General features: G+C 42.7%; 1 protein-coding gene across 3 annotated transcripts in view; it reads left to right on the forward strand.

The window, feature by feature from the left end:
• abcc8 (ATP-binding cassette, sub-family C (CFTR/MRP), member 8) overlaps positions 1-26,791 on the forward strand; it is a 132,995-nt gene that overhangs the window by 35,123 nt on the left and 71,081 nt on the right. For all 3 annotated transcript variants that reach the window (XM_056282625.1, XM_056282626.1, XM_056282627.1), the window contains exons 7-13: positions 6,140-6,328; positions 7,705-7,869; positions 8,091-8,246; positions 13,066-13,200; positions 14,920-15,082; positions 17,931-17,971; positions 18,946-19,091. In XM_056282625.1, the coding sequence (XP_056138600.1) occupies positions 6,140-6,328; positions 7,705-7,869; positions 8,091-8,246; positions 13,066-13,200; positions 14,920-15,082; positions 17,931-17,971; positions 18,946-19,091 (995 nt within the window). The remainder of the gene's footprint in view (positions 1-6,139; positions 6,329-7,704; positions 7,870-8,090; positions 8,247-13,065; positions 13,201-14,919; positions 15,083-17,930; positions 17,972-18,945; positions 19,092-26,791) is intronic.

Here is a 26,791-nt window from a genome sequence, read left to right on the forward strand (position 1 = left end):
AATTGAATCCACGAGGAAACAGCAAGGAAGGAGGTCAGCTACAGCCGAATACCTCCAGAGAGTGAGGTAGGTCCTGAGGAGCCAGCTCAATGGGAAGAATAAGATCTTAGCCATATGCCCTACCAGTCATCAGATACCCAGCTGGAATAATAAGCTGGCCAAAGGAGGAGTTAAAGGCCACAGATATCAGGACATGAAACTCCTCACAATGCAGGGAGGGTTCCTTCTGAAGTCTAGCAGCCAGAGACTGTACAATAAGTGAAAAGATGGGGCCGCAGGTTAGTGAGTGTCAGAGCCACTATCCAGAATGAAACAAGGAACATCCATGAGTACATCAGAAAGTGGGCCCCCAGGACAAACTGCTGAGTGAGTACCTCAGGAAGCAGAAGACAGAGACTAGGGAGGAGTTATCATGGAAGAGTAAGCTCCTTTATGGGATGTACCATCAACAGATAGAAGACATAGCTGATATTGAGAAATGTTACCAGTGGCCAGAGAAGGCTGGACTGAAAAACAGCACAGAGGCTCTGATCATAGCAGCACAAGAACAGGCACTCAGCACCAGATCGGTTGAGGCAGGGGTCTACCACACCAGACAAGACCCAAGATGTAGGCTGTGGAAAGACCCCCCTGAGAAAGTCCAGCAGTGTAAGATGCTAGCTGGGAAACTATACACTGAAAGGCATAACCAAGTGGCTGGGATACTGTACAGGAAAATCTATACTGACTACAGACTGGAAGTCCCCAAGTCCAAATGGGAGACACACGTCAAGTTTCAGACTGACAAGCACGTGCCAGCTAACCAACCAGACAGTGTGATGATGGTCAACAAGGAACAGAAGACAGCAGTAGTGATCGATGTAGCAATCCCGAGTGACGGCAACATCAGGAAGAAAGAGCATGAGAAGCCAGAGAAATGCCAAGGGCTGAAGGAAGAGCTAGATTGAATGTGGAAGGTGAAATCCACAGTAGTGCCAGTGGTAAAAGGCACAGTAGAGGCTGTGACCCCCAAATTAGGAGAGTGGCTCCAACAGATTCCAGGAACAACATCTGAGGTCTCTGTCCAGAAGAGTGCAGTCCTAAGAACAGCTAAGATATTGCGCAGAACCCTCAAACTCTCAGGCCTCTGGTAGAGGACCCAAACTTGAGGAAGACACACACACACACACACCACCTGAAAAAGTGTGAGGGATATATATACGTATATATACACTACCGTTCAAAAGTTTGGGATCACCCAAACAATTTCGTGTTTTCCATGAAAAGTCACACTTATTCACCACCATATGTTGTGAAATGAATAGAAAATAGAGTCAAGACATTGACAAGGTTAGAAATAATGATTTGTATTTGAAATAAGATTTTTTTTACATCAAACTTGGCTTTCGTCAAAGAATCCTCCATTTGCAGCAATTACAGCATTGCAGACCTTTGGCATTCTAGCTGTTAATTTGTTGAGGTAATCTGGAGAAATTGCACCCCACGCTTCCAGAAGCAGCTCCCACAAGTTGGATTGGTTGGATGGGCACTTCTTTGAGCAGATTGAGTTTCTGGAGCATCACATTTGTGGGGTCAATTAAACGCTCAAAATGGCCAGAAAAAGAGAACTTTCATCTGAAACTCGACAGTCTATTCTTGTTCTTAGAAATGAAGGCTATTCCATGCGAGAAATTGCTAAGAAATTGAAGATTTCCTACACCGGTGTGTACTACTCCCTTCAGAGGACAGCACAAACAGGCTCTAACAGGTACTATTTAATGAAGATGCCAGTTGGGGACCTGTGAGGCGTCTGTTTCTCAAACTAGAGACTCTAATGTACTTATCTTCTTGCTCAGTTGTGCAACGCGGCCTCCCACTTCTTTTTCTACTCTGGTTAGAGCCTGTTTGTGCTGTCCTCTGAAGGGAGTAGTACACACCGGTGTAGGAAATCTTCAATTTCTTAGCAATTTCTCGCATGGAATAGCCTTCATTTCTAAGAACAAGAATAGACTGTCGAGTTTCAGATGAAAGTTCTCTTTTTCTGGCCATTTTGAGCGTTTAATTGACCCCACAAATGTGATGCTCCAGAAACTCAATCTGCTCAAAGAAGTGCCCATCCAACCAATCCAACTTGTGGGAGCTGCTTCTGGAAGCGTGGGGTGCAATTTCTCCAGATTACCTCAACAAATTAACAGCTAGAATGCCAAAGGTCTGCAATGCTGTAATTGCTGCAAATGGAGGATTCTTTGACGAAAGCAAAGTTTGATGTAAAAAAAATCTTATTTCAAATACAAATCATTATTTCTAACCTTGTCAATGTCTTGACTCTATTTTCTATTCATTTCACAACATATGGTGGTGAATAAGTGTGACTTTTCATGGAAAACACAAAATTGTTTGGGTGATCCCAAACTTTTGAACGGTAGTGTATATATATATATATATACAGCGTTCCAGAAACCGTCCATGGTGTTGATGAAAGTGCTCAACAAATGAGGAGCAGAATATATATATAGAATCTAGTGAGTCAAGTAAATTCTTTGAGACAGTACAAGCCTGTTTCATGCCATAAGCAATCATCAGCTGTCAATAAAGCTACATGTCAATAAATGTAGCTTTATGACAGCTGATGATTGCTTATAGCATGAAACAGGCTTGTACTGTCTCATAAAGAATTTACTTGACTCATTGGATTATTTTCCTCCTTATTTGTTAAGCACTTTCCCTATCGTTGAGTGTTTCTTTTAACAAAGTTTTGTATGTATGTAGTATATATCCATCCATTATCCAAACCGCTTATCCTGCGCTCAGGGTCGCGGGGATGTTGGAGCCTATCCCAGCAGTCATTGGGCGGCAGGTAGACACCCTGGACAAGCTGCCAGGCCATGAGAGACAGACAGACAGACAGACAGACAGACAGACAGACAGACAGACAGACAGACAGACAGACAGACAGACAGAGAGAGAGAGAGAGAGAGAGAGAGAGAGAGAGAGATTGGTATACAAATTTTCAAATGTCTTTTGTCTGAAACATAAAATGTATGCAATCTATTTATGCTATTCCCATTCAAATGTAGTTGTGGCTTTTTTTGAGAGCTTCTCCTGGCCATCAGTGCTCTCTCCCTGAGGCAGCTTCTTCCTATACTGGAAGGATTTTTTATAAACTGGGTCTAAATTTCATAGATTTTGCCATTGTGCATATTGATTATAATATCATTTTACTCAGTGGCTTCTTTTTTATGATTTTTATACCTGGGACCACCACTAGACACAGCTTTACAGTGGTGTCTCATGGGGTAACTGAACACGAGCCTTAAATCTGTCCTTTTAACAGCAATGATGAAAGCCCTCAGTGCCTCTGGTAGAGTTTGGACATGATTTTCCCGTTATTTACTTGTCAGTCACGCTGACTGGGTAGTTAATCGATGGTTACTACTACCTACATAAGTGAAATAGTCATTCCTGTAAGTTGAACCAGGAATTACATCAGCAATGCGATTGGCTGTTGATAATATTGGACATTTGGGTTAATAACTGCTAGCCCATGCAGACCGGCAGTTCCGACAGTCACCCTGGCTGGCGTTCGTTCCCTTGGACAGTGTTTTTTTTTTAGTTTACATAAATGTGTTAGTTTGGATATATGTGTTCTTGTAGTGTTTGGATATGTGTTTTTGTCTTTGTGTTGCACTGCTGTGGGCCCCTGGGAGAAACGATGTTTCATTTCATGTGCGGAAGTGCATGAAATTAAACAACAAAGTGTTTCTGATTCTCATTCTGATAACTTTAGACTTGCACTTTTGTTTTCAATTCAAATAAGTGGTTTATATAATTGGGTTGAATTGGACTTCTTGAAACATGTCTGACACTAATGTCCAGTTGCTCTACAACATGCCATTATAAAGTTGTGTCCAACAGTGGTCTCATGCCCAAGCTCTCCAAAATGAAGCTGGTGAGCAAAGTGATATTATAAACCGGTGTACATAACACCAAAAAGAGTGAAAATAAGACCCAGGTTTTAAAAAATAAATGGAATTAATGTAATTACTGTCTGTAATTTAATAATTACAGACAGTATAAGAGATAGTACTCTGGTTTCTCTCTTTCTCTCTTTTCCCCCCAGCCTTTCCCATCTTTTTGTTGTCTCGTTCTCGCCTTCCCCTCTCCTATTCCCATTTCTGATTCTTTGGCTCTTAATCTGTCTCCTTGTCTATCTCCCTGCCTCTCTCTGTCTTTTCCTTTTTGCAATCTTGGGGCACGTGCCAGGGGGTCAGAGGTAAAGGGCCACTACAGGGTCATTGTTTTCCAGTGTGCACGAAAGGTCACAGAGATCCATCAGTGTTGCGTGTGCGTCCGGTGTGTGAACACAACCCTACTTCCTTCCGGCAGGAAAGAAAGATGAGAGAGATGGAGGGATCCCAGAGGAGGGGTGGGGGGGATAAAAAAAAGGGTAGAGAGGGGGATGAGAGGTGGGTGGGAGATGTTTAAAGAAAAGCTAAGAGGGCGCGGGTCATTCCCATTTCACTGTGAACGAGGTGACATCTCGACCCCTGCGGGGGTGAAAGCACTACACTTCATGGGAAGCTAGCTTTCCTCTGTGTGTCAGCACGTGTGTGAGAGTGAATAGTTTCCCCTCCCTATCTCTGAACTCCAGGTAGGACATTGGGTGGACATGCATGTTTCTTGATGATATGTGTTGTGTACAACAGCCGAGGTTAAATAAAAGCTTAGAGTGCAAACGGGAGAGATGATAACAGTCACGTCTGCCCTTGCAGCCCTGGGAAGGATTCAGTCCACACACACATGCACACGCACAGACACACAAACATATTTAGAGAACACAGAGGATGTTTTGGGATTGTTTACTGCACCATGACCGTCCAGATGTTTCCTCTGATCATCACTGTACTGACTCACTGAATTGATTCACTGAACCAAGCTGTTGTGTTTTCTAGGGGGAATTCATTATGGCTGTATTTTGCACATAATAATTGGTAGAACATAATGTGGACCTCTTACAGTTCATTCAGGTTTGTCTTGAAAATCCAATAAAACGTCATAGGGATTTTGAGTCTTTCAGATCTTGCATCACATACAGCACAATTTGGATGGCCTCTGTACAATATATCAACACAGATACAGGAAAAAAAAAGTTTTAATACTTTTTTTTTCCTGTATCTGTGTGGTACCTATTTCCACGGGTCACCAAAATTGTGTAACCCGTGGAAATGGGTACCACACAGGACACAATCACTACTTTTGGTGTTCTTTATTTTTTTTGTGTTGTCACTCTAAATTGAATTGAATAATTAAGTTCCACCTTTATGGTTTAGGCAGAAAGAGTTAATGAAAAAAAAATACAAAAAAACTCAAAAACAAATCAAGCACTTATATTATTGAGCACTTATAACACCATTGACGGTTTTGGGAAAAAACACTATATATTTTTACTTATTTATTTTTGGCTGTTTGATAGTATTGTACTGTTTTGATTTGGGACCCTCATTTGGCCTCAGTATTGTTTGTACATGATCAGGACTTAAATTATAGAATGAGCATCCCTGTAAAACTTTTGAGTACTGCAATCTTTTCTACTGTTTAGTACCTATTTAAAATGAGTCCCCAGAGCCAAAGCTTGGCCTGATTCTGTAGGCCTCTGTTCCAGTAATGGACCAGTCTCTTACTTACTGTAGATTGCAGTGTTTTCATCCAAGGAATTAACATTCCCTTGCTCAGTTAACAGCCTTTTTGTCATATAGCCTAGTTTCTGTGGTCTGCTGCTAGTGCAGCTCTACAGAGAACTGGCTCTGCAGTGAGGCAGTAAAAATCGGTGTGCTACTAGCAAAAAAATGAGTTACATTCCCTGCTAAAAACAAAAGCTTTTTATCTTTTTTTATTATCAAGTATTGTCATTTAGGTTTGTAACATGTAGTAGTAATGTGTCCCAGTGATCAATATGTGATTCAGAATTACTTAACTACGTCCACCAACACAGACAGCTAAGGCATGCCTTTTAGTTACTGTAGATAAGTAGCAATAATGTAAATGCAGTACCCTGCATCTGAAAATGTCAAACTTCTTAGATATATCAACTCCAAACTGACTAAATCTCCTTCGTCTTACTGATGTGTTTCAATCTCTGTCCATTTTCAAATACATCCAGAGACCACAGGGCATAGCACCCCAGGGACCCAAGTGGATCTGGCAGGCCTTGCGGAGGGCATTTGGTCGGCCCCTGATCCTCAGCATCACCTTTCGTTTTCTGGCTGACTTGCTAGGCTTTGCTGGCCCTCTCTGCATCTCTGGGGTCGTCCATCACATCAGCAAGGATAACCGCACCAGCCAGCCACCGGTGAGAGGGCAGTCTTCTTGCTATACATGCCACACTATATTGCACAACCTAGCAGAGCATAGCATGGCATAGCATATGAAATTTAGACACTGAAAATTGTTTAGACAATGAAATTAAGACATTTGTTGGTATGCAAGGTTCAGGTCAAATGTTACATAGTGACTGAATCCTATATATCAGTCCCCAGTTTTATCGGAAATTAGATGTAATAAAGTTTAGAACTGAAGATATAGATGGAAACGGAGGAAATAACAGAAACAAGGACATAGGCAGAGAACTCAAACTGTGACAACCACAGAGCAGGGGACTGATACCGACTCATGCCTCCCTTCTGCCATTCAAATGTCACAGCTAGATTTGATTAGACACTTAGAACGGCCTCCATTTCTACTGCACCTGTCCAGACGATGAACTAATTTAAGCCCCGTCAATTATTTATGAGTCTTAGTGTAGGCTATGGCTGATGGTGCTGTCCGAGTTTCTCAGACTACTCTTAGGGCAGACTGCTATGCCAGACAATCACGCAAGCGTCTGTCCCTCTGTAAGAAAAACTCTTCAATTATTTGTTAGAAAGACAAGTGATGCATGGAATATCAAAAGTCAATTCTTATGCAATGGAAGATTTGCTTTTCTAAGGTATTCAAAGATGACACGCTTGACAGTGTGTTAGTTTAGAATACTGAAAATAGTCCTGCTAGGAAAAAAATATACTGTATTAAAGTCTTATTGGTCTAAAAATAACTTCACCGAAGAGTCAAGCAAGAACAGAATTTGACTCAACCAGTGTGAAGAATAGTGTATGTCTGTCCGAGGAGAGAGAGAGACAGAGAGAGAGACAGAGGGAGAGAAAGAAGTTTAATGGATGAGTTGATGTGCACGTTGCATGGGGCAGATTTCTCATCAATTATTCACCATCTCCAAGAATAGAGTGAGAAATTATCTATTTACCTGCTGTGGCTTTAATTGTTAGTCCCAAAGGAAACTGTATCACTGCCTTTCCATCTCTTATACCCAAAAACCATTCTATTTTACTTCCCATCTCAATGCCGCATCCCAAACGTGGGACACAAAACCTTAAACTTGATTCGATCAAGGAGTGCCTTATGCAATAGCAGAGCCTGCTTTGGATTTGAAAGCATAAATTGAATATGGATGGGGCTGCCTATCCATTTAAAACGATGAACAGGAGTTCAGCTTTTTTTTTAATTCATTACTGCCACCATTTTGCAGGCCTCTCTAAGTCAGCCCCTTACTGACATAGATCCCCCTGCCTGAATGACCTTTGCTGAGGTTTCTGTCTGCCTTTGAGAATCATGAGCCGGTCGATATCTCTACTACGCCCCCACCCCCCACCTCCATTCACTTCTTCTTTGCAGATGAGTTTGCTGGGGATTTATTTCATTTCCTCCAAGGAGTTCCTGGAGAATGCTTATGTGCTGGCAGTACTGCTGTTCTTTGCCCTTCTCCTGCAGAGAACCTTCCTTCAGGCCTCCTACTACGTGGCCATTGAAACAGGCATCAACTTGCGCGGAGCCATCCAGGTACTCTCAACAATCTAATTCAACTGCAACATCAATGCAAGTACATCAAACTATTGTCCATAGTCAGTCATCTTCTTAGTGGGGTGGCACCAACGTGAACAAATATATCATATTTTAATTTAATTAGGATAGCAGCCTGGATAATTTTTTGGGTAAACTACAGTGATTTTTTTTTTTTGCATGTCTGCAACTGGATCCTTATGGTGCTGTCTTTTTTCCAGACTAAGATCTACAACAAGATCATGCGTTTGTGTACGTCCAACATGTCCATGGGCGAGCTCACTGTTGCTCAGATCTGCAATCTGGTTGCCATAGATACCAATCAGCTCATGTGGTTCTTCTTCCTCTGTCCTAACCTGTGGGCCATGCCAGTGCAGGTGATAACTCTTGATTACTGCTTGTTGTGTTGTGTTGTGTTGTGTTGTGTTGTGTTGTGTTGCATGGATTCATGTTGTGTTTATGTTGTGGCTCCTACAGGAACTCATAATAGATTAATGTGCATCATATTGCAAGCCTGTGACTATCATGCTCCCTGATGTTGTTCTATAAGCTGTTATGAAATTCGAGTCATGTTAATGTTGTTTCTCATATACCTTTGAGTCCACATGGGCTCTTCAGAGCGTATGAAAATGACCATTCTAGTGATCAAGAAAAATAACACTTTTTGGAATAATAGCCTACTGAGATTGATGGTCAGTCATAGAAATGAAATATTCAAGGTCATCTGGTAGATAGTGTTTTGACATACGAGCATGAGGCAACAATACCCCCATTCATATTTCCTTCATTTCTGCCATAACAAATAAACCAAACTTCAACCGTCTTGAAATTGTGCATACTGTATACTGTGATGGTCTTTGCTTTACATCCTTTTCTGTTTGGCTGGTTTTCATCCTCTTGTGTGTTGTGTCTCATGGCTTTTTGATCTGTTTGCACCTCGTATTGCATGTAGAATGGAAGTGTCTCTTATCACACTGCCACTCAACATTGTTTGTCCCAAGGCCAAGTCTCTCACTTGGTAGAACTGAAAGCACTTATTCATCCATTTATCCTTCGTTTTGTTGGCTTTATAGAATATAGAATGTCTGGAGATATAACATAATCCTATTATAAAGTTCTGGGACCAAAAACACTGCTTTCCTGATGCCGCATAAAATTCTAATTTTTTCTTCATTTTATTTTCCATTGATTTTCAAAATACAACAATATAGTCATTCCTATATGAGAAGAACTGCATAGGAAGACAACATAAAATGATAAACAAAGTGTAATAAAAAAAACACGAGTTGGCACCAGCTCAACAGGCTACAATCATTTAAAACCAGTGTCATTTTTACCTCATGATATAATTGAAAAAAATTTCCCAGACATCATAAAATTTGTTTTTGCACTCACTTATCTTGGCTATCATTGCCTCAAAAGATGCTATCTGTCATGATTCTGAGCCAGTGCTTATATTGGGGCTTGTTTGGACTCTTCCAGTTACGAAGAAATAATTCTTGTTCAAAATTCTCCATTAAATTATCCCTAAAACATGACTAACGTATAGTGGGGAGTATACGTATAAGATTTTTGCATACATAGATAGGCCAGTGAAAAACTGTGTTACTTGCATTGTAGTTCTTTGTAATAGGTTCATCAAGAAAAACAAACAGCCAAGTTGAATTGGAGGAATTGTTTTCTTTGGCATTTTTTCTCAGCTGGTGTGTTTCGTCAGTCTGACTCTAACCCACCTACAGTGTTGCTTTGATAGGAATATGTGCCTTGTTTTATTTTGAGATACATAGATTCTGAAGTCAAAAGTTGTAATAAGATACTTTTTCTAACAAACTGTCAGGGAAAATCCAGCAATTTTTTCTGTATAGAACGCCAGTCAACTTTCTTTCAGACAGAATTTATCCTGTCAGTTCAGTAACAAGGATGGACACAGCAGGCAGGGAGCCGGCTGTGTTAAATAATTTTTGTTGCAGTACAAGTCTGTCTGGTATCTGACCTGCAGGGGATCTGAACGAACTTAGTATTCTCTAGCTAGGACCCTTTCATTGGAGACCTTTAACTGCCTCTGGCTCTGACAGACGATGCCATTGAGGTTCCGGAATGAGACTCCAATAATCTTCAAAAGGGTCAGCAATGTCATTTTCTCCAGCTCATGACTGGCAGAAACTGGTCTCCATGAGTCCTGCTGGAGAAACTGTGGGGTGGAAGCAGGTCTGGTGACTGGGAATGAAATACCTGTTTACAACAAGACATATTTTATAAGCCGTTTATAAAGGGATACTAATTACTCTGTTAAAGGGGGGGGGGGACCACTATTTTAAACATTATCTCTTTATATATTGTAGCTATAATACTCCATTAGGAGCCATGACACTGTGTCTCTGAAAGGCTGTTGAAATTGTGCGGAAAACTGTCTGTTAGTGAAGTCACTGGCAGTTATTGACCATTAATAATTAGTAACCCTTTATGAATTATGCCTTATTTTAAAGTACTACAGGGAAAAGACTGGCTATATTTGAGGGGTATTCTTTCACACAATGCGCTGTGTGATGTGATTCATTTCAGAAGCAGATACTGTGCGGGGGTTGGTGGCTCGACTGTACAGATGTAGTCATAGTTACGTAATGGCCGCTATTTGATGTATTTGATTGCAGACATACATTCATACACACAATATCACACATTTACCAACATAAATCAAGTCGTCGGTTTTATTTGTGTAGCCCAATATCACAAGTTACAAATTTGCCTCAAGGGGCTTTACAGCAACACAACATCCTGTCCTTAGACGCTCGCATCGGATAAGGAACAACTCCCCAAAAAAAACCTTTCACAGAGAGAAAAAGTAGGAAGAAACCTTAGGGAGAGCAACAGAGGAGGGATCTCTCTCCCAAGACAGACAACGTGCAATGGATGACATAACTCTAATGGAGGAAGCCCAAGAATGTCACATAATAAACTCAAATACATCATATCCTGCTTCTGTACCATCACAACTACCCACCTGCCTCCACCACACACTGATCACACATAAATGTATGCTTAAACAGTAGGAATACAAACATAAAGTGCACCAACAAATATACAGTCATATATGGTTTTTTTTACTTAACACAAACCTTGTCACCCACGGCATGCAGTACCTCCTCCATCCTGGACAGATGAAGGAATAGGCATGTGAGTGTGAAATGCCACATCCATCTCCTTTTTCTGTGTCTGTCTCCTGGAGGACATCTAAATCAGGCATGGAGGTTACAGGATGCCAGGGCGTAGACACAATGGCCAGGCGGAAACATGAATCGAAATCTCTACAGAGCACATTCATAGTAGAGCGATAGGTTATTGTTATGCTTCCAAACAACTTAAGATATAAGAGGTGAAAAGACAGATATATCTGACGGATATTGAAACGCTTCATGTCTGTGAAAAGCATTATTTAAGGATTTACACTGATGAGCCAAAATATTATGACCACCAGCCTAATATGCTGTTGGTCCTCTGTCTACTGCCAAAACAGCGCCAACCTGCCAAAGCATGGCTACAAGACTCCTGAAGGTGTCCTGTGGTATCTGGCACCAAAAAATTAGCAGATCCTTCAAGTCCTGTAAGTTGCGTGTTGGAGCCGTGATGGATCGGATTTGTTGGTCCACCACATCCCACCGATGTTCAATTGGATTGAGATCTGGAGAATTTGGAGGCCAGGGCAACACCTTGAAAACTTAATATAATCATGTTCCTTAAACCATTCCTGAACAATGTGTGCAGTGTGGCAGGGTGCATTATCCTGATGAAAGAGGCCACTGCCATTAGGGAATACTATTGCCACGAAGGAGTGTACTTGGTCTCCAACGATGTTTAGGGAGGTGGCATGTATCAAATTGACATCCACATGAATATTTGGACCCAGGGTTTCCTAGCAGAAAATTGCCCAGAGCGTCACACTCCCTCCACCGACTTGTCATCTCTCCACAGTGCATCCTGGTGCCATCACTTCCCCAGGTAAATGGCACACACGTACACATCCATCCATGTGAAAAGAAAACGGGACTCATTGGACCAGGCGACCTTTTGCCAGTGCTCCAAGGTCCAGTTCCAATGCTCATGTGCCCATTGTAGGCACGTTCGATGGTGGACAGGGGTCATCATGGGCACTCTGACCGGTCTGCGGCTATGCAGCCCCATACACAGCAGGGTGAGATGCACTGTGTATTGTGACACATTCCTCTGATAACTATCATTAAAATGTTCTGTGATTTGTGCCACAGTAGACCTTCTTTTGGTTCAGATCAGATGGGATAGCCTTCGTTGCCCTTGCACATCGATGAGCCTTGGGCGCCCAACACCCTGTCACCAGTTTGTCTCTCCTTGGACCACTGATGGTAGATACTCATCACTGCTGACTGAGAGCACCCGACAAGCCTTGCTGTTTCAGAGATGCTCTGACCCAGTCATATGGCCATAACAATTTGGCCCTTGTGAAAGTCACTCCTATCTTTACTCCTGCCCATTTCTCCTGCATCCAACATACTGACTACAAGAACTGATTCCACTTACTATCTAATCTACCTTGACATGTGCCCTTGTTTGGAGATAATAAACGTTATTCAGTTCACCTGTGAGTGGTCATAATGTTTTGGCTCATCAGTGTATATCAAATATCAATAATGCCCAAACATTTGCATTGGTTTACTTCACTGTTTTCTGAGTAGTTGCCCTGCACATTTCTTTACAGAACAAAAGTCCACAAGGGCTTTTCACAGCAGACACAAGGGTGTACTGCAAGGTAGAAATATAAAACGTTTTTTCTCATCCATCGCAAATCGCTGCTTGCATACAAGTGTAATTATTATGAGTCAGGTCATTGCAGGTTAGAAAGTGTGGCATTGTCTCTGTACAAACTGCTTTCTACACAAGGTCAACAGAAAGCAGTGTCAGTTGCAAATGGTACTTTTTCAGGTACCCCTTATGGCTCAGTTTTCTTGCAGCATGGTCAAAACCTGATCTCAGTTCTCAGTTTCTCTCTCTCTGTCTCTGTCTCTCTCTCTCTCTGTCTCTCTGTCTCTCTCTCTCTCTCTCTCTCTCTCTCTCTCTCTCTCTCTCTCTCTCTCTCTCTCTCTCTCTCTCTCTCTCTCTCTCTCTCTCTCTCTCTCTCTCTCTTTGTCCTTCTGTCTCTCTAACCTCCAAACCCTCTCATTTCAGATCATTGCAGGAGTGATCTTGCTGTACTACCTTTTGGGGATCAGTGCCTTGATCGGGGCTACTGTCATTGCTGTATTGGCTCCTGTGCAGTACTTTGTGGCCACTAAGCTGTCTCAAGCACAGAAGAGCACTCTTGTAAGTACCACTGTTGGATTCCTGATATGGACTCCTATGATAAAATTATTCTTTCAAGTATATTATCTTGATTCAGGTGGAGTTAAATGAATTTCAGGGACAAGCTTCCCTCATCCATTATATATTTGCCCAGGAAATGGCCCCACTGAGGCCTGGTTCTCACCACTTTTTAAACATTAAGTGAAACACAAACACTTCCAACATGTGTGGGCCCCAACCTCTCAATATACCAAAAAGACTACACAACATCTTGGCAAACAATCACCATCATTATTGATTTGTTTCTATCACACCTGCTAGGGGTAATGAAATGGATGTAATGATAATGTTGAATCATGGCAACACATGCTCTCTCTTACACACATATACAGTACACATGCTCGGCTGGACACCTGAAATAATGTTTATTATCCCCTCTGTGAATAATATGTTTGATTTGTGGGGCATCCAGGTGGCATGATGGTCTATTCTGTTGCCTACCAACACGGGGATTGTTGATTCGTATCCCCGTGTTACCTCCTGCTTGGTCAGGCATCCCTACAGACACAATTGGCTGTGTCTGCGGGTGGGAAGCCGAATGTGGGTATGTGTCCTGGTCGCTGCACTAGCGCCTCCTCTGGCCGGTGCCTGTTCAGGGGGGGGGCGACTGGGGGGATAGCGTGATCCTCCCATGCGCTACGTCCCCCTGGCAAAACTCCTCACTGTCAGGTGAAAAGAAGCGGCTGGCGACTCCACATGTATCGGAGGAAGCATGTGGTAGTCTGCAGCCCTCCCCAGATCAGCAGAGGGGGTGGAGCGGTGACTGGGACAGCTCGGAAGAGTGGGGTAATTGACCGGATACATCTGGGGAGAAAAGGGGGAAAATCCACAACAACAACAAAAAGTTTGATTTGTAATGGGTGGATAGAACAGAAGAAAAATAGTCTTCATTCACACACACTTTAATCGTTAGGCTAGCCCTAAGGCTAGCCTTCATACCGCTAATGTCAGTATGATGTTATGAGATACTTTTCTCATATTTCAGTGATATTGTGGTGTAGGCCATTCTCTTAGATTGGTTTGATAGCTTGGATATCTTAAGTAGCAATAAATCAGAAGATTATGTTTATTTTGCATTCTGGGGTCCTACTTGTCTCTACGTGTGTGTGTGTGTGTGTGTGTGTGTGTGTGTGTGTGTGTGTGTGTGTGTGTGTGTGTGTTCTTGTTCAGCTGTATTTATATGTGGACCAGTTTGAGTTTTTAACCCCAGGAGTGAGGGTATTTTTTCAGTATGAGGACATTTTAGCTGGTCCTCACTTTAATGAGATATTTCAGGGTTAGGATTTAGGTTTAAGTCAAGTCAAGTCAATTTTATTTGTGTAGCCCAATATCACAAATTACACATTTGCCTCAAGGGGCTTTACAGAAACACAACAGCCTGCCCTTAAAATCTTTTTAAGGTTAAGATTAAAATTAGGATTAGGTTAAAATTAGGGTTAAGGCTAAGGTTAGGCATGTAGTTTTGATGGTAAACTAGGGTAAAAGTATGAATGTTGTCAATTAGGGTGCTCATAAGTATAGAAAAACAAATGGAGTATATGTGCATGGGTTTGTGAGTGTGTGTGTGTGTGTGTGTGTGTGTGTGTGTGTGTGTGTGTGTGTACATATGAACATACACATACATAGCCTATTTTCCACACTATAATTAATGTAATCTAAGTGCGTCATACCATATTTTAGGAATACTCCAGTGAGCGTCTAAAGAAGACAAATGAGTTATTACGGGGCATCAAGTTGTTGAAGCTCTATGCCTGGGAAAATATCTTCTGCAACAGCGTAGAGGAGACCAGGGGCAAGGAGCTCACCAGCCTGCAAGCCTTTGCCCTCTACACTTCAATATCCAGTATGTCCCTTCCTTGCACCTATATTATTGCATCAGATTCCTCTCTATTGAAATAAACCAGATTCAACCCTAAGATAATCATGTTGAGAAATCGCATGTCTGGCCACACTTAAAAATTAACTCCGTCCTGACTAAGATAGAATATATCACATGGAAGGTTCCCTTGATGTATGTATAGAGACACAACAGGTGTTCCATATACTCCAGTGTGAAATGTTTGCTCTTATTTATGCATATTAATCACATACAGGTTAAATGATGGCTAATGTTAGGTAGTGGTTAAATTTAAGAAGATTAGGTAGAGGTTAAGGTTTGGCATTGGTTAATCCAGCACATCACACAAGCATGGGAGTTGTTGTTAACCTGCAGCATTGCATACAGAAGCTAAAAGTTGCCTTCTGCGTAATATATCAATGCTTTGTCAACAGCATCAATGTACAAGGCCATGGGATGTGAATGAGCTCCTTTCTCCCCAAAAATACATGACCAAATACAATACTGTGTATTGTGGTCACTCAATAATCATTCTTTTTTCTGTGGATGAGTTATGTCCTCTTTTTAACACCTTCAAAAACCCAGTATGTACAGTCCAATGGAAATAGCAGTCCAATGAAAATAGGAAAGACTTCCAGTTTCCAAAATTTGTATTCTCAGGATAACTATACTCAATGAGGCATAATCTATTATCTGCCACATTTTATACATTGAATTCACTATACTGCTCACATATGTGGGAAATTTGACAATTTTCTCACCTTGACATTGAACTCAATCCATGCTGAAGCACAAAGCTTCAATGAAGCTATCACTCATTCTTAGAAAGTGTAGTCCATATGGACTGAGGCTGTAAGATGCATCTGAAATGATGTAGTGTCAATCTGGATAAAAAGTCTGCAAGACACCGATCAAAAAGACAGTTGTGGGAATCTATTTGTAGTCCATGCAGAGCTACAAACCCCAATTCCAATGAAGTTGGGACGTTGTGTAAAACGTGAATAAAAACAGAATACAATGATTTGCAAATCCTTTTTCGACCTGTATTCAATTGAATACACTACAAAGACAAGATATTTAATGTTCAAACTGATAAACTTTATTGTTTTTTGTAAATACTCACTCATTTTGAATTTGATGCCTGCAACACGTTCCAAAAAAGCTGGGACAGGGGCAAGAAAAAACTGGGAAAGCTGAGGAATGCTCAAAAAACACCTGTTTGGAACATTCCACAGGTGAACAGGTTAGTTGGAAACAGATGAGTGTCATGATTGGGTATAAAAGGAGCATCCCCGAAAGGCTCAGTCGTTCACAAGCGAGGATGGGGTGAGGTTCACCACTTTGTGAACATCTGTGTGAGCAAATAGTCCAACAGTTTAAGAACAACATTTCTCAACGTACAATTGCAAGGAATTTAAGGATTTCATCATCTACAGTCCATAATATCATCAAAAGATTCAGAGAATCCGGAGAAATCTCTGCAAGTAAGCGGCAGGGCCGAAAACCAACATTGAATGCCCGTGACCTTCGATCCCTCAGGCGGCACTGCATTAAAAACCGACATCATTCTGTAAAGGATATTACCATGTGGGCTCAGGAACACTTGGGAAAACAATTGTCCGTTAACACAGTTTGTTGCTACATCTACAAGTGCAAGTTAAAACTCTACCATGCAAAGCGAAAGCCATATATCAACAACACCCAGAAACGCTGCCGGCTTCTCTGGGCCCGAGCTCATCTGAGATGGACTGACGCAAAGCGGAAAAGTGTGCTGTGGTCTGACGAGCCCACATTTCAAATTGTTTTTGGAAATCATGGACGTCGTGTCCTCCGGGCTAAAGAGGAAAAGGACCATCCAGATTGATATCGGTGCAAAGTTCAAAAGCCAGCATCTGTGATGGTATGGGGGTGTGTTAGTGCCCATGGCATGGATAACTTGCACATCTGTGAAGGCACCATTAATGCTGAAAGGTACATACAGGTTTTGTAGCAACATGCTGCCATCCAAGCGACGTCTTTTTCAGGGACGTCCCTGCTTATTTCAGCAAGACAATGCCAAGCCACATTCTGCACGTGTTACAACAGCGTGGCTTCGTATTAAAGGAGTGCAGGTACTAGACTGGCCTGCCTGCAGTCCAGACCTGTCTCCCATTGAAAATGTGTGGTGCATTATGAAGCGCAAAATACGACAATGGAGACCCCGGACTGTTGAGCAACTGAAGTCATACATCAAGCAAGAATGGGAAAGAATTCCACCTACAAAGCTTCAACAATTAGTGTCCTCAGTTCCCAAATGCTTATTGAGTGTTGTTAAAAGGAAAGGTGATGTAACACAGGGGTAAACATGCCCCTGTCCCAGCTTCTTTGGAATGTGTGCAGGCATCAAATTCAAAATGAGTGAATATTTGCAAAAAAACAATAAAGTTTATCAGTTTGAACATTAAATATCTTGTCTTTGTAGTGTATTCAATTGAATATAGGTCGAAAAGGATTTGCAAATCATTGTATTCTGTTTTTATTTACGTTTTACACAACGTCCCAACATCATTGGAATTGGGGTTTGTATTTAAAGTAAGGCAACAATGGCATGCTGAGGCCTCTTCAATGCACAGGCTCCGCTTGACAAGGAGCTTTTAAGATATGCAAAAGCATATTTTATTAATTTCAAAAGGATGTGAAATGAATTGAGAAAAATGTGATGAAAGTATTGTTTTGTTTCATGACTGTAGAAAATTGACTATATCGTAAATGATATTGCATAGCATTCTGGATTATTTGGATTACCTGTACCTCATTCTTTCCCTGACCCTTTCGTTTGTCCCATATTGCATATTTACTCTTGCTTTCTTTTCAGTTTTCATGAATGCAGCCATTCCTATTGCAGCTGTGTTGACGGTGAGTTACGACACTGGTCTTGCCATTAATTCTGCTCACATAATTGTGTCACATACTATATATTTAGTATCCTCTCTCACAGTGAAATAAATGACAAAGTGCTAAACAAGGTCTGCCCATTCTCCTGTTTAAACATGTAGTCAACTCAAGCAGTAGTGAGTTGAGTAGACTCACATGGCCATTTGTGTTGATACAATTTATTCCTTATGTATAGAATAGGCCAGAACTACATCGAATCCGTCCTCAGGATGTCCAGTGACAATTCTCAAGGACACTGTGAAGGGATAGCAAGACACTAAATCTTGGCTATATTTATAGAAGCCTTCACTCTTGCAGAGTTGAGTGGTGAAAAGTTAGAAATGTCAAACAGGCACCACGGAGAGGGAAAAGGGTACTTGGACAAATGGTTTGTCTTGATGGGCACGGTGGCCAGTGGTTAACACTGTTGCCTCACAGCAAGATCCTGGGTTCGAACCTCAGGCCATCCCAGGTCCTTTCTGTGTGGAGTTTACATTTTCACCTTGTGTCTGTGTGGGTTTCCTCTGGCTGCTCTGGTTTCCTCCCACCATCAAAGACATGTATGTTGGGGTTAATACTGTTGTCTGTGCTGCTGACCACGGCAATGGAAAGAAGAACTGGAGTTGGTCCCTGGGTGCTGCCTGGCGGCTGCCCACTACTCTTATACCATAGGATGGGTTAAATGTGGAGGATGAATTTCGTTGTATGCTTGCTTACAATAACAAAAAAGGTGTAACTGAGTGGTTTGCTCTAATCGCATTCAGCTCTGAGGCAGCAATTTCACCAGCAACTTGATGTTGATAGCATGCAACAGAGTTAGTTTTCAAGGTGATATCACCTTAACGGGGATGTCTAAATTTGAGTCTTGGGAGGCTTTCACATAGTGTAGACTTTTTAGGCTCATCTATCTACAAACCAGCTCTTGAGACTAACCTTTCCTCACTCTGATCCTGTAGACATTTGTGGTTCATGTCCACATATCTGAGGATGCTGACCTGTCCCCTGCAGTGGCCTTTGCCTCCCTGTCCCTCTTTCACATTCTCGTTACCCCCCTCTTCCTGCTTTCCAGTGTTGTACGCTCCACCGTAAAGGCCCTGGTCAGGTGAGTAACTATTGTCCAACAGTGTATCATAGAAATTTGCTTTCTTACAAGAATACTCCTGCCATTGTTTGGATACTACCCAATAGAGAGGCCCAGCCATGTTGTCACATTGTAAGGTAAAATCAGCTGAAAGATGGCAGATGTTTGCCCGGCTAAAATCCCCATGAAACTTTTAAATTAAATTTTGAAGCAGTAATTTACTTACAAAAAATATCATTGGCTAGTTTGGCCACTCGATTGGCAAGTTGCAGTCAGACAGTTGACAGTTGGCATCTTGTTGCCAATTGGTTCCTCGGGAGGAAGTCCTTTCCTCAAAATTCATATGGATGATATCAAAAGACTCACATTTGACACACAGAACAAAACATTGGTCGCTGGCTTTTCCCTGTGTCCATCACAGATCTCATTCAAGGCTAGAATTGGTAGAGTGAGGTTTGGGACAGTGAACCATCTGCCATCTTGTGACTACCGTCTATTACTACAACATGATATCAGGCTAGGCCACCCTATCTCACTACACAATTTCACCAAGAGTAATTTCTTAAAGCCCTTTACTTTACTAAGAGTTACACTGGATTATTACATCAGTATGTGCATTGGTTGAAAAATATTGTAAAACTGTCCTAATAAGAAAGCTGAGGGGAATGTAGCTGAAACACCAGTCCTGTACAGAGGAATAAAAAGTCAGAGCAGTAAAAAAAGATTGTGATCATGTTGAATTAAGCATTTAGCCTTCAGGTAATATTGATTATTCTTATTCTAATGTTGATCCAGCACGCACTGGGGCAGTTGGCAGCTGAGTGTGTGAAATGGCCGGGGTGAGAGTCAGCACCTCCAAGTCTGAGGCCATGGTTCTCTACCGGAAAATGGTGGATTGCTCCCTCCGGGTTGGGGATGAGTTGTTGCCTCAAGTGAAGAAGTTCAAGTATCTCAGGATCTTGTTCATTCATGAGGGTAGGATGGAGCGAGAGATTGACAGGCGGATTGGTGTAGCATCAGCAGTAATGCGGACATTGTACTGGACCATTGTGGTGAAGAGGGAGCTGAGCCGGAAAGCAAAGCTCTCAATTTACCAGTCAGTCTTTGTTCCAACCCTCACCTATGGTCATGAGTTTTGGGTAATGACCAAAAGGGTGAGATCAAGGATACAAGCATCTGAAATTAGTTTCCTCTGTAGGATGTCTGGGCTCAGTCTTAGAGATAGGGTGAGGAGCTAAGACATCCAGAGGAAGCTTGGAGTAGAGCTGCTGCTCCTTCGTGTCGAAAGGAGCCAGTTGAGGTGGTTCGGGCATCTGATTAGGATGCCTCCTGGGCGTCTTCCTTGAGAGGTTTTTTTGGACACGTCCAACTGGGGGGAGACCCCAAGGTAGACCCAGAACTTGCTGGAGGGACTATATGTCCAGTATGGCCTGGGAACGCCTTGGGATCCCCCAGGAGGAGCTGGAGGCGTTGCTGGGGAGAGGGACGTCTGGAGTGCCCTACTTAGCTTGCTGCCACTGCGACCCTACCCCAGAGAAGCGGCTGATGATGAGATGAGATGTAATATTGATTAGGCGTCTCATTGGATTAGTCTTGTTATGGATGACAAAATACCCCACTTTCTTTGTTTTTGTGCACTGGCCTCTAATGAAAAATAAAAGCCTGTCTCAATTCTTCTCAGTAATACAATTCTATTGGCAATTGGTTGATCTGCTACTGGTGGATTTAGATTGTTACAGAGCCTCACTCCCACCCGCCTTCTAATCTAGCAAGACATTGATAAACAATAATCTGCTGTGAGAGCTTGGTCTGTTACGCTGTGGGCCCAGGGACCGCGCCCTTGCCTGGAGCTGCACATGAGGAGGTGGGGTCAGCCCTATGTTCCCACAGCCCAATGGTCCCACAACCCTATGTTCCCACATTTCTAAGAATTTTTTTTCACTGAAAATTAGGCCCTATGTTCCCACAGCCCTATGTTCCCACATTTCTAAGATTTTTCTTATTTCTAAGACTTTTCTCAAAAGGGTTAGGGTTAGGGCTGTGGGAACAAAGGCCTAATTTTGAAAAAAATCTTAGAAATGTGGGAACATAGGGCTGTGGGAAGATAGGGCCTAATTTTGAAAAAAAATCTTAGAAATGTGGGAACATAGAGCTGTGGGAACATAGGGCTGTGGGAATATAGGGCTGTGGGAACATAGGCACGCTCCCGAGGCGGTAACACCGAGGGTGGTCAGACAGGATGCGGAAGCGGGGCAGGCTAAGCTAACTGCTAGCCGATGCAGACTGGCAGTTCTGATAACGCCGAGGGCGGTCTGGCGGCAGCCTCAACTGGCGTTGAATGTGGTGTTTTTGTTTTTCCTAGTTTTCCCCCTTATCCCACCCGATCAACCCAATGGCATATGGCCGGAACTCTTGTCGAGTAACTCCCCTGGCTCATGTTTCCACAGGAAGGAGATAGTCGTAACACCAGCTTCCTTCAGAGTCGTGTCGGCTGCTCTCGCTATTTTACACGCGCATGGGATTGCATTACCTTCAGGCCGCGACAGAGACGTAGGGAGAATGCTTTCAGTTGCTTGGCTGCAGGCGTCCGGATGGGCCAGAGGGGTCACTGGAGAACGACGAGTCCCCGAACACTCCACCGATCTACACCCACTATCCCTCGGGTAAGGGTGGCCTAATAAATGCCTTACCCCGTGGACGCTCTGGCCATGACCGGTTCCGGCGAGTCTGGGATGCAAACTTCCCAGCCACATGACGAGCAGATTGCAAGAACGGCGGTTTATTCCGCTCGGTCATCAGAGCGGCCCCAACTGTGGTGTTTTTGATGTCATTGCGTGGAGTGCGGGGAGGTGTGTCAAGGGTGTCTGGCTGGGAGATCTTGCGCTGGATCGGCTGGGAGGGCTTGGTCTACTTCGTCCGGTTGCATGGCCCCTGCCTGGAGCTGCGACCGAGGAGGAAAAACGGCAGGCGGTCTGACAGGACGAGTCATCGGGGCAGGCTATGCTAACTGCTAGCCCATGCAAACCGGTGATTCCAACAGTCATCCTGGCTGGCGTTTGTTCCCTTGGGCAGTGATTTTTTTTTTTGTGTAGTTTGGATATATGTGTTAGTTTGAATATGTGTGTTCTTGTAGTTCTTGAATGCGTTTTTGTCTTTGTGTTGTACGGCTGTGGGCTGGGGGAAACGGCATTTCGTTTCATTTCATGTGTGCAAATACATGAGGTGACGTGACAAAGTTTTCCTGATCCTGATTCCTAAACAGTCCTCTCATGTAAACGGCAGCTTACACCATTATTACTTGCCATTGATTTGTGTATATGTTAACTGATTATTATTTTTGTAGTCTTTCTTTAACTGCAATGAAACTATGGTAGGAAATATTGACATATGTTGTAGACTATTCTATTTTTGATAAGTTTAAACAAACAGCTTGGTATATCATTTGAGCTAATGGGAACTACTAAAAAGTGAAGGCTGAATATGTGTCTAGGGCTACATATGCTATGAGGGAGGAAGTGTCAGTTTGTATTTCATCATCTGTGTCCGTACTATGTGGAAATCAGCAGGCATATGCAGAGCTAGTGAGCGAAGATGGTTAGGGTGATTACAACCACAATTGTTTCAGTATACTTGCAAATTTTGTAAACTTTCAAAACTGATTCTTCAGATGTGTTTATTTCCAACTGGTTGGTGTGAACTTTGGATCTACAGGCTCTAACACATTGTGCTGGACACAAAGAGATCAAAAAGTAATCTTTCTAGTGCTATAGCTTGAAATGTTTTCCAGAGAAAGAGGAACAAACCCATGCGTGTAAAAAATCTGTAATTGTGTTTTTCATGAGCAACTATTATTGTTATATTGATATTTCATGGACTGCTCTTGGTGCAGAGGCCAGTTTATGGTGGAGATGCTGTCACAAACATTGGGGCACTCCTGATAGGGAGTGCCCAGGGACCACGGCCCTGCCCGGAGCTGCACCCAAAGAGGAAACACCAAGGGCGGTCTGACAGGACGCAGAAGCGGGGCAGGCTAAGCTAACTGCTAGCCCATGCAGACCGGCAGTTCCGATAACACCGAGGGCGGTCTGGCAGTGGCCTTGCCTAGCGTTGACTTGTGTTTTTATTGTCATCATGTGGAGTGCGGAGAGTTGTGTCGAAGGTGTCTGGCTGGGAGAGCTGGCATTGGATCAGCTGAGGGAGCCTGGTCTGCTGCATCCGGTGTGCCCAGGGACCACGGCCCTGCCTGGAGCTGCGCCCAAAGAGGAAACACCAAGGGTGCGGTCTTACAGGATGCAGAAGTGGGGCAGGCTAAGCTAACTGCTAGGCCATGCAGACCAGCAGTTCCGACAGCCATCCTGGCTGGCGTTCGTTCTGTTGAACAGTGAATTTTTTGGATATGTTGGATAAGGAAGTTTTTGGATATTTTTTTAATGTAGTTTTTGTAGTTTTTTTGAAGTTTGGTTTTTGTAGTTTTTTGTGTTTTTGTAGTTTTTGGATAGGTGTTTTTGTCTTTGTGTTGCACTGCTGTGGGCTGGGGAAGGATATTTTGTTCCATTTCATGTACGCAAGTATATGAAATGAGAAATAAATTGTTCCTGATTCCTGATAATGTGGCACAACTATTACCATCTGAGAGAGAGAGTGAGAGATGGAGAAAGGAAGTTTTTTTGTTTCTTTTTTTTTTTAGTTATAACTACCTATATAAATGAATGAATGAATGTTATGCCTTTACAAAGACTGACTGTAATCCCTTATACTCAATGAAGATTTATTTCTTTGGGTATGTATATTTCATTGCTCTAATGTTGTTGCAGATACAGTGCATCCGGAAAGTATTCACACCCCTTCACTTTCCCCACATTTTGTTATGTTACAGCCTTATTCCAAAATGGATTAAATTCCTTTTTTTTTCATTAATCTACATACAATACCCCATAATGACAAAGCGAAAAAGGTTTTGTAGAAATTTTTGCAAATTTTTTAAAAATCAAAAACTGAAATATTGCATGTACATAAGTATTCACACCCTTTACTCAGTACTTGGTTGAGGCACCCTTGGCAGCGATTACAGCCTCAAGTCTTCTTGGGTATAAAGCTACAAGCTTGGCACACCTATATTTGGGGTATTTCTCCCATTTTTCTCTGCAGATCCTCTCGAGCTCTGTAAGGTTAGATGGGGAGCGTCGCTGCGCAGCTATTTTCAGGTCTTTCCAGAGATGTTCAATGGCAGGGGTGCCCACAATTTTTTGACTCGTGAGCTACTTTTAAAATGACCAGGTCAAAATGATCTACTCATATTAAAAATAATAATAATAGAAATACCCATTACATGTTTTACATATAGTATATGAACATTTATATACAGTGTGTGTATTTATATACATGTTGTGTTACATATACAGTATTGCAATGGATTTGCATTTATATTGAACCTTAATAATCATACCAAGCACTTGCTACTACACTATGTTGAAATTGCATCACTGCATGAACCTTTACAGCTGTGTTAAATAGATTTGTGATCTCTACCTCTCTACTCTGATGATGACCTGCACTGGAGGGAGTCAGACAGGGTTACATAGTTCGGACAGTAGCTGTTGGTAGCCAGCCTCAAGCAGGCCTCCAAATGATCATCTGTCATGGTGGAACGGTATTTGGACTTGATAATCTTCATGTGAGAAAAGGCTGACTCACACAAATAAGTAGAGCCGAATAATGCCGTCAAGGAGGTTGCACATTTCCTCATGTTTGGGTACTTGTCCTCTGTAAGTAAGTTCCAAAACTCTCCATGCGCCCTGGACTTAAGCTGAATGTCAGCCTGTACTGTCAGCATCTCATCCTCCACTGCAGACGAGTTCAGGTGAAACAGTGTTGCCATTTTTGAGGCGAGGGAATCCACCTCTGTATCTTCCCCAAATGGGTAGCACATAAATGTGACGATTGGCTCAAGCAAAGCAAAGTCTTGAAACCATTTGTCAAAGTCTGACCGGACATTTTCAATCTGCTCTGTGTAGCGTGCACTGTCAAGTTGCGCACACGCCCTCCCTTGCTTCTCCAGCTCTGCTGCGAGGTTTCGGAAGTTTCCCAAATCACGGCGCTGCAACTTTGAGGACAGAAGTTGCATTTTCCGTTTGAAAGCGTTAACTGAGCTGATCATGTTTACCACGCTGTTGTCTTTTCCTTGCAGCTCTAAGTTAAGCTCGTTCAACATGTTGGTTAAATCAGTTAAAAACGCAAAGTCTAGCAGCCACTGATTGTCATTAAGTTGTTGTGTTCCGCATGTTTAGTGATAAGGAGAAACTCCTTAATCTCCGGACAGAGCTCTCGAAATCTCTGCAAGAATCTCCCTTTACTAAGCCTTCTCACGTCAGTGTGTAGCAAGAGGTCAGAGTAGTTACAGTCGGCCTCTTCCAAATGTGTACGAAACAACCGTCTTTGAAGAGACCTTGCTCGAATAGAACAGGCGGGTTTGGTTGCCACATCCATGATCTCTTTCATGTTTAGCATTTTTGCGCATAATGCTTGTTGATGTAATATGCAATGGTAATTAAGGAAGTCCGGGAAAGCATCGTCCTCCCTACGCTTGGCTATAAATCCATTAGAGTGGCCCACCATAGCAGGCGCACCGTCCGTGGTGTTTGACACCAGTTTACACACTGGGAGCTGGATTTTATCCACAAAGTTTTTGAAGATTTGAAAAATGTCCTCTCCCCGCGTGTGTTCCTTCATGGGTAGTATTGTTAACAGCTCCTCTTTTGCGGTCATATCTTGAAACACCATGCAAATGAAAATGCACAATTGGGCCGTATCACTTATGTCCGTAGACTTGTCCAATTGTAGCGAGAAACACTCACAGTCCACGATGTCCCTCCAAAGCTGCTGTGTCAAATCATCGCCCATCACTTCACAGCGCCTTGTGACGGAATCTCTTGATAACTGGAGAGCTTTGATTGAAGATATTATTTCTGATTTGTTTTTAAAGTCCCGAAACAACAAATCTGCTGCCTCGAGGAAGGCCTCTTTCATCATCTCTCCACCTTGGAAGGCTTTCTTATGCTTAATGATGGAGTGACTCACCCGTAAAGATGCTTCGGTGGCTGCCTTTGCCTTTGAATGCAGCTGCGGGAAATGTGACTGCTGCATGATTAACTGCGATTTTAGTTCCCTCACCTTTCTCTTTCTCAGCTCGCTTTTCGGAGGGAAGTCATTGTCATAGTTTTTATGAACAGTTCGAAAGTGCCTCTCCACATTTCCTTTTTTTGGGATAGCAATGCTAGACTGACAGATGAGACAAACGCATTTGGAATAAGACATGGTGAAAAAAAGTCCTCCTCCCATTCCACATGGAAATGGTACTGTAAAATGACACGCTGGCCACTGGCTGGCGGGTCTGACCCTTTAGTCGAGCGATTAGTGATGTCTCCTGCGGTTTGGGCGATACAAGTTCGCTTCCCGGCCGCGGCAGTTCGCTATAGTACGTTTTTTGTTTCTTGCTAGGTCCGGCTCCCCCACTCATTTTTGTTTTGTTTCACTTTTTTGTAGTTTTTTTTAGAGAGTTGAACTAGCTAGCTCGATGCAGTTCTGCGTTAGCTCACGTTGTGGGCATGTGAACTTCAAGGTACTTAGAGAAGGGCTCTGGTTGTTATGATAACCTAATGTAACAAAGTTTTAGGTTCCGCTCTAGAATCTTTGGTTTTAGGCAACAGCAGACTGGCCGTCCT

Source organism: Lampris incognitus, chromosome 6 (assembly GCF_029633865.1).
Source record: "Lampris incognitus isolate fLamInc1 chromosome 6, fLamInc1.hap2, whole genome shotgun sequence".
Lineage (NCBI taxonomy): Eukaryota > Metazoa > Chordata > Actinopteri > Lampriformes > Lampridae > Lampris > Lampris incognitus.